We start from the raw sequence: 9,359 nt of genomic DNA on the forward strand, positions 1-9,359 counted from the left end.
AATCACAGACTGTAAGTACGTTTTTTTATATTTAAAGAGTTTTCATTTTTTATATTTAAAGCGAGTTTTTTGAGCAGTGTAGAATAGGGCTTGTTGTTTGTCATTTCTCCGATCACAAATGCAGACATGGTTTTATGTTTACGCGGCGTGATGCAACGCAACGCGTAAAAAGACAGTATAAGTCATTATAATCCATAATTATGTCCCCACTGGATGCAATGAATGCCTCGTTTATAATGGGTTTTAATGTTTTTGTCTCGTCGCTCCAGCCGGACAGGGCATCATCACAATATGGTAAGGGGCGTAAGATTTCCGTCACACGCTTGAGGTATTCGGCCAATCATAACACACTGGATAGCTGGCCAATCACAGCACACCTCGCTTTTCAGAACGATGAGCTTTGTAAAAATCGACGCGTTTCAAAAAGGCGGGGCATAGAGGAGAAACAATAATGTACAGTATGTGGAAAATAATGTGTTTTTTGAACCTTAAACCGCATAAACACATTTCATTATACCAAATACACAAAATAATGTTCTTTTTTGTAACATCATATGACCCCTTTAAGACAATCATATGCTCTCGCGGGCCACATAAAATTATGTGGTGGGCCGGAATAGGCCCGCGGGCCTTGAGTTTGACACATGTGGGTTAAACTAATGCACACGCATGTTTCAGAGTTAAAATAGGTGATTGGCTCTTTAGACTAAAAGGTGAGACTTCCTTTCCTTCAGCTCCCATGTTTTAGTGTTATGGTTTCTTTAAATCATTTTCCTAGGCTTGTTTCCTCCTCATTCATTCTCTGGTTAAAGTCAGTACATGTAGATGATGACAGATCGGGTCACGTGTATGATCAGTTGTGAGCCTAATTACACGGCACCGCGCCTGCCATTTAACTATAAGATGGTTATTCCATGAGTCACAGGCCCTCGATGTGTCATAACCTTTTTAAGTGAGTGCATTTCTAATGCATCAGTTCCATTAATGAAAATCACATCAACCTATTATTTTAGAATAGATTGAAGTGCAGTAACACAGCTGCAGAAATGTTTATATATATATAACATGTTTATATACATATACATGTTTTTTATGTTGTATGTTTTTGTTATATTTCTTTAAATATATTTGTTTAGATTTATTTATAAAGTATATACTAGACATACTAGACATTACTACAATAATACAACAATTATTTTGGAAAATACCTGTACCTGGAGTACATGAATTTTAATATTACCATCTGATATAATCACTGTATTGCCATAGTATTTTTTATAAGGCTGACTCTATTAAATACCAAGGCCATTTGATTCATTCGCAGAGAACACATATTAATGCATCCCATATACATTATGCATCCTAAAACATATTAAATTATATTCCGTAAATTAACTGCGAGTTGCCTTGGATAAAAGAATTGACCAAATGAATAAGTGTGATTTAAATGTAATATACTGTGGAATACGTCAAAATACCATAGCGTTCGTTGCCAACCCACTTTTTGAAACAGAAGTCTAGTACTCTAGGCCTGTATAGTGTAGAATATACAGCAAACACTCACGGACACAAATAATTGTAACATTTTTTTTATTTGAATGACAATATTAGCGGTATCATAATATACACACAGTCCAAACTAAACCAGCTAAACTGTTGTCAAGGAAACAGAGCTGAGGATGGTGAGGGGAGGAGGGACCGGGTCTGTGTGTGTGTGTGTGTGTGTGTGTGTGTGTGTGTTTCAGGGCAGTCGGAGAGGGGGGGGGGGTGACAAGAGATCGCGTGCAAGATCATCGCAGCTATAGATGGCAAGTACGTCTCAAACACACACAAACAGATCGCGTTCACATGCAAACATGAGCTTCCCATAATCCTGTCTGTCTCACCTGTCGGGTCTGTGTGTGTGTGTGTGTGTGTGTGTGTGTGTGTGTTTCAGGGCAGTCGGAGAGGGGTGGGGGGTGCGCGAGGGTGCACTTTATTTCCTTATCGTTTCCGCATTTTCGGTGTCATCATGGCCACCGCTGCACAAACCTCTAATATATTGGTTTTAGTGTCGTTTTGGTGTCATTAGCTTGATTTTTGCGTCGGGTTTGTGTAGTAAACGCGTGGTCTCGAGGCGCTGGAGATGCGCGTGAGAGCGCAGACTCTCCTCGCGCCTTATATCGTTCGCCGGTGGACTGGAGGAGCTACCGGGTTTGCGTTTATTTAGCGTTAATTGTATCCATTTGATTTTTATTTCATCCTTGAGCAACTGGGGGGCCATTGTGTCTCCCCGTTCTGTATTTTAATGACTGGTTTTGTATTTTGCTGCGCGATGTACATGGATAAAACCAGTGTGCTCCGGGGTAAGAACCTTTTTTTTTGTATTTAATATTTTATTTCGACATATTAAAACATAATGTGGGGTTTAAAAACGAAATTGTGTCAATAACTGTAGTTTAAGCATATGCAATGTTGTATGTTTGCTCGTCTGCATATACACCATCATGGTGGCAATATTATACATGCATGTTCAATAGTTCAGTGTGTCAGTATGTAAAGTGGGTGTATTCACCATCTGCTGTCTTTTTATGCCTAATTTGCATTGGCGTTTTATTATTTTTATCATGCATTTTCATAAAATGTGTATTTTGGGTTTGGATTACATTTTTATGCTTTGAACCTGATTTTTTTTTCTTTTTGGTGTAGGAGGATGGGCTTTATATGCAATGGAGTAAAATTAATGACATGCACCTTTCCTGTGCACATGATAAATTACACCAACATACATTTTGAATTGTCTGTGGAATACTGCTGGCATTTCACCTACATTTTGCAGGATGGTGCATCATGCCTGCTGCACACGGATGCAGGGAGACATGTAGTGCAGCCGGACATGTAGACGTGTGTGTGTGTGTGTGTGTGTGTGTGTGTGTGTGTGTGTGTGCGTGAGATCGCATGGCAGATACGCTGATGAAGAGAACATGTTGAAATGCATCAGGTCTGCAGTCGACACGCTGCCCTCAGGTCACTTCCCTGGGAAACGTCCCGCGTTATCAGATGAGGCTGATGGGCGGCGGTCTAGGGTTACTTGAAAATAATCCCGTCCTTTACTTCAGGAGCAGCACATGATCATGCCGGGAACGCTGGGAAAGAGAGCGATGCTTACAGAGGCTCTGCGTATTGATTTCTTAAAGCGTGTCGTGTCTGGTTTCCTCTTTGTGCTGCTGTGTTTGTGTTGTTGTTAGCTGTAGGACCCAGAACAAGAGCCCTGAACGTCCACAGAAATACCTGTTCTGTAGTGTGTGTGTGTGTGTGTGTGTGTGTGTGTGTGACTACTACTGCTGTCGCCGACCCCTGCATTTGCAGTATGCATGCCTTTTGAAGGTTATTTGACGATGCAGAGATGGCATGCACCTGTCATCATTAGTGCGCTGTAGGTGTGTTTGTTTGAGTTTCCATGTTGTTGTCAGGGTCTGGCTATGTCAGTGCAATGTCGGTTTCATCATTCCATGAGTGATGAGCTGACAATCTGTTATTTTAAAAAACAAAAAGCACTGTATGATACATCAAAACAATGCCTGTTGGCTGTCAACTCATCACAGAGTGGGTGTGTCAGTATCCATTTCAGCGATGCGTTCTTTCGGACTGCTGCATTTCGGATTTGAATGAACTATATTTAAGTGCATCTTCTGAAACTTTCGGCATCGCAAGTATTTCCCTGAAAACACTATTAACTTTCATGCATTGGTGCTGTATAGTGGCCTTCTTTATGCAGTGCATTGATTGATGTGTGGATTTGTTTAGATTTATATGAGATTGGGTGGCAGATGTGTGCAGTGTTTTGCTGATGTCTGACCCATTAACGCAGCCTTTAGAGGCACAGATGTCTACGCCTGGTTTAATCTACATTATTGACCACCTTCAGTAGGTCACATAATAGAGTATTTAAGCATCTGACTGCAGTAGTTTTCTTAAAGGAATAGTTCACCAAAAATGAAAACCTGCAGAAAATGTATTCGCATACAGGCCATCCGAGATGTATATGGATATTTGGAGAAATTTAGCATGACATCACTTTCTCACCAATGGAACCTCTGCAGTGAATGGGTGCCGTCAGAATGAGAGTCCAAACAGCTGATAAAAACATCACAATAATCCACAAGTAATCCACACCACTCCAGTCCATCAGTTAATGTCTTGTGAAGTGTGTGTTTGTAAGAAACAAATCCATCATTAAGGTGTTTTAACTTTAAACCATTGCTTCCAGCTAAAATATAAGTCCTCCATCCTAGTGCTCGGCGGTATGACCAAAAATTTCTATCACGGTATTTTTCAAAATTATACCGGTTTCACGGTACATGACGGTATTTTTTTTTTTATGCATGACCGGGGCTATATTACTTTTTTGTCTCATGCAGCGCACTGCCTGCGCTGAGTAACAAACGAAAAAAAAACAACAAACAAAAATCGTGCATGTGATATTAACAGACGAACAACGCTCATATTTATAATTCCAAACAATCAGTAAGCAACAGGTGCTAGGAAACGCTGTTTTGTACTAATTTATTGACGAGTTGGCTGTGGTGCGGCTAACTGAATGCACTGCTTCTCTGCCGCTCATTGCACAGAACAGACCGAGAGAGGTGACACTTCTCCTGGAAAGTCAGACCTCACGTTCACGGGACAGCACTGGCGAAATCTTCCAACTGAACCATAGCTAAGGTTTATCCAAAAAAGTCGATAGGTTTGTCAGTATGAATATTCTATGGAAAAAAGCCGCTAAAAGGGTCTGAAAGTTGCTAAATCTAGTGCTAAAGTCACGCTCTCGTGTGTGTGAGACGCGGGAGCTGATGGCAGGGGGCGGTGGATATTTGTGGTGGTCAATGTAGATATTGTGGATGAGTTCTTCTGTCATCACGTTCTATTAGTTCTACAGCTTCAGTTTCGGAACTTTCACGCTTAGTAACACATACAGCTGTTCCCTCACCACAGTGCAACAGTGAAAAGTGACCCCTTTCAAACAGTGTCGCGTTCCGAACATTGTTTAAGCGACATACACCGGTATTGCGGTATTTTAAAAATTCATATCATAACAAAAATAAACACCGGTATTCGGTATGAACCGGTATACCGCCCAGCACTACTCCATCCATAATATAGCTTTCTTCAGTGAAAAAGTCGCCTCATCTGAATCAAGAGAGAAATATGGACTCTCATTCTGACGGCACCCATTCACTGCAGAGGATCCATTGGTGAGCAAGTGATGGAATGCAACATTTCTCCAAATCTGTTCCAATAAAGAAACAAATTAATCTTGGATGGCCTGTGGCCCATCTGAAACTGATGTGCCACAAGGCTGTGGGTAAGAGCATTTTAAGCTAATTTTCACTACTACCCTATTCCTTTAAAGGCAAAATTAGTTTTTTCATGCACTGGTCAGTTTTGAAATTTTGGGCTATTTGGCTTTTTGTAATGTGTTTTTTGGAAAGTAAACATGTAAAACGTGTTTATTTTATTGCACATTATCTATTTGCTTCTGTAGATTTCAATTACACTACATATCTTTAAAGGCTGTGAGTTGTTTCTCCTGCACTGAGTCAGAAATCTCCACTTCAGTAGCACTTGCATACACTAAACTATTCAGTTTTATTCATATCTATATTCCAAACAAGTATTTTGAACCTGGCCTCATGCAATCTTCAGATTTCTGTTCTTCAAATATATTCAAATTGAACTGACAATCTGTTATTTTACAAATCAAAAGGCACTGTATGATACATCAAAACAATGCCTGTTGGCTGTCAACTCATCACAGAGTGGGTGTGCCTGACTACACTATTGACAAACACTATTAACTTTCATGCATTGGTGGCCTTCTTCATGCAGTGCATTGATTGATCAAATTAGTGCATATTTAATTAGACAGTGTCTAATTAACATATTTAAAGGGGTCATAGGATGCTACATGCACTTTTACAAGTTGTTTGAACTGAAATATGTGTTGGCAGTGTGTGTACACAACCATCCTATAATGATACAAATCCACCCAGTGTTTTTTTTTTTAAATCTGGATAAATGTTTTCTCCTTTATATCAACTTGTGGAAAATGGGCATCCTATGACCCCTTTAAACATAATATTTCAGAACATTTGTAATACAAAAAGTCCTTGCAAGTCTTAATCAATCAACTGGGGAAGTATGGTGATATCTTTTAGCACAATTTTTACCCTGTTCACCTGTGATGTCTTGCCTTAAACCTTCCAAAGATTCCAGTAATGTTTCCCTGCAGATTTTTGGACAGCTTTTCGGGTGCTGTGATAAAGACTTGTTTTTCTGCTTCACAGACTGTGCATTGTTATGCAGTGTCACCCTCGCTTGCGTCTTGGCCATGTTTAGATGAGAGCAAATCTTTGCTGAGGCTCGGATTGTGTGTAGCATCTGCGTGTTGACTGTCCTATCAGTGCACATGCTTCTGATTAGGATAAAAATAGTCCTTCTGTTTCAACACATCTCTCAGCTCACGGTGGAATAGATGTTATCAAAGAGAAAGTTTTTTCTGTAGCTGCAGTGGCCTGATGTTTGCTGTTACACTTTATATTCTCTGCATGTTGAGATGAGTTTAAAAACTGATGTCTGGCGTTTCTGAGGAGCCTGTTTCCATTCCATATCTGTGAGCTCATGAAATATTCATGGAAAGTCACATAAGATGATGAATCAGCAAAGTGGTGTGGTTCTAAATGTCTTATTGATCCTGAGTTGACTGACAGACACAGGGATTCTGACTGGTCATGTTATTGTAACATTAGGAAGCCCTAATCTATTGACATCACAGACTGACACATCTCTAACCACAAGTGTCCTATTTTATCTTTGTTCCAAAACATAGGCATAGACCAAGAAAATTGGTGTAGGATTTACTTGGAACAATTTTCACTCAGAAATTGCTAGTAAATTTACAAATAATTACAAAGAAATTATAAGTAACACATTGAATTAAATGTGATTTTTTTGTTTTAAGTTTAAAGACTGAAATAGTGTAGCTTCTTTTGCCCAAATTGTAAAGTAAGAGAACAAAAAAAAAAAACAAGATGATGATGAATAAAGTGAGAAATGTGATTATAAATATAATTATAAATAATGATTACAAATATAATATAATTAAAACATTTTTTTGAAATACAGATTAATTTCACCCAATATTACTCTGATGATATTCTAATTTATACTTTAGTGTTCAAAAATTTGGGATTGGTAAAATTATTTAATGTTTAAAGTCTCTTCTGCTCACCAAGTCTGCATTTATTAGGTCAAAAACACAGCAAAACCAATAATTTTGTGAAATATTTATAGAATTTAAAACTACTGTTTTCTATTTTTATTTATTTTAAAATGTAATTTATTCTTGTGATGCAAAGCTGAATTTTCAGCATCATTACTCCAGTCTTCAGTGTCACATGATCCTTTAGAAATCATTCTAATATGCTGATTTACTACAAAAAAAACATTTCTTATTATTTTCAGTGTTGATATTTTTGTGGAAAAACCATGATACATTTTTTCCAGGTTCCTTTGATTAATAGAAAGTTCAAAAAGAAGAACATTTATTTAAAATAGAAATGTTTTGTAACATTATAAATGTCACTTCTGATCAATTTAATGCATCTCTGCTGAATAAAAGTATTAATGTCTTCCGAAATAATAATAATAATAAAAAAATCTTGCTGACCCCAAACAGTAGTAAATAATGGAGAAGGAAACCACATGGTTTGAATTTTGAGTATACAGTGGGTACGGAAAGTATTCAGACCCCCTTAAATTTTTCACTCTTTGTTATATTGCAGCCATTTGCTAAAATCATTTAAGTTAATTTTTTTTCCTCATTAATGTACACACAGCACCCCATATTGACAGAAAAACACAGAATTGTTGACATTTTTGCAGATTTATTACAAAAGAAAAACTGAAATATCACATGGTCCTAAGTATTCAGACCCTTTGCTGTGACACTCATATATTTAACTCAGGTGCTGTCCATTTCTTCTGATCATCCTTGAGATACTTTCCGTACCCACTGTATATACTGTAAAAAATGATTTTTCAAAGTTGTAAACAAAGCAAAGATTATTGGAGTACATTTACTGAAAAAGGATAAGAAAAGACTATCAGTTTTTCTACATCAAAAATGTCACTTTTAATTCAATGTTACTTGTAAACAATGATGTTTTTTTTTATAATTCATTGTGAAATTTAATAGCAATTTAAGTTCAAATTATTTTTATTTCAGTGTACCTTTCTTTCAGCAGTGTGAAAAGCCAATATGTGTCTGTCAAGCTGCGAAGTCCGTCATCATTAAAAAAAGAGTGTTTCTGTGAGGTTTTGTAGCGTAGACATCAATCTGAATTGTGAAGATATAACCGATATCCTGATATCAGACCCATGGGGTGGAGATTTCTGCAGAGGTTGTCAAACGTGAGTCCGCTGTGCCTCAGTGCCTTGCCAGCAATACCTCCACCTCTCTCCACCAGACCACAGCTCATTTTTTACAGGCCTCTTGGCACCATTTAGGAGAAGAATTTGACCTGCGTCCTAATGTGTGAATGTCTTTAATAGTCACTTCCGTACTGTGCAGGTACATCCTGTTTGCTCATTCACGAGGTGTGCGCTGATGTCCTGGTTTCACGCTCAGAGTTTGACCTTGAATTGTTTTCCTTTGGTTTTAGCCAGGTTGGCAGTTTCTTTTAGGTTCAGTTGTGACCGTAAAACCACTCTGGACTAAAGAACTGCTCATTAAAATATTGCTAAATAGTTTACTGGGGACTTTCGATTTTTGATGGGAAATCTTTCGAAGTGAACCCACGGGTTCTTAAAAATGTTCTTAAAAATTCTTGAAATGCAAACTGTTACAGTCAATAGTAAATCTGTCTCTGAATGTCTTCAAAGTGGTTTTGTTAGGGAAGCTGGTGAGGCAGATGTTCTATTGAATCATGGGTCATTCAGATTATGCTTACGGACCTCTGTGACACGAGCTTCTCATTGGAATTGAGTTTCGTAAAGGGATAGTTCAACAAAAAAATGGAAATTCTGTCATTTAGTCACCTTATGTTGTTTCAAAAGCTGTATGATGGGTGTGCGATATTGAAAAAATTGATATATGTGATTTTGACAATAACAATAATTAGACAATATTTTGCTGATGTGTTTTTGTGCTGGTACACTGACAAAAAATGGTAGTGAAACCATTTTCGCTCAGAAATTGCTAGCTAATTTCACAAATAATTACAAAGAAACTGCAAGTAACACATTTGAATTAAATGTAAAATTTTGAAGTAGAAAGTCTGAAGTATTTTCTTTTTTTTTTAAGTTTTTTTTTTTTTTTT

At 37.7% G+C, this 9,359-nt stretch overlaps 1 protein-coding gene across 1 annotated transcript in view; it reads left to right on the top strand.

The window, feature by feature from the left end:
* Nucleotides 1–2,130: 2,130 nt before the first annotated feature.
* LOC107674281 (FYVE, RhoGEF and PH domain-containing protein 1-like) overlaps nt 2,131–9,359 on the top strand; it is a gene marked incomplete at its 3' end in the record, with an annotated part of 24,359 nt that continues 17,130 nt past the window's right edge. The window contains exon 1 of the mRNA XM_016468223.1: nt 2,131–2,345. Coding sequence (XP_016323709.1) covers nt 2,288–2,345 — 58 coding nt within the window. The remainder of the gene's footprint in view (nt 2,346–9,359) is intronic.

The sequence above is a fragment of the Sinocyclocheilus anshuiensis genome, unplaced genomic scaffold, assembly GCF_001515605.1.
Source record: "Sinocyclocheilus anshuiensis isolate Anshui unplaced genomic scaffold, SAMN03320099.WGS_v1.1 scaffold188, whole genome shotgun sequence".
In the NCBI taxonomy this organism is placed as follows: domain Eukaryota; kingdom Metazoa; phylum Chordata; class Actinopteri; order Cypriniformes; family Cyprinidae; genus Sinocyclocheilus; species Sinocyclocheilus anshuiensis.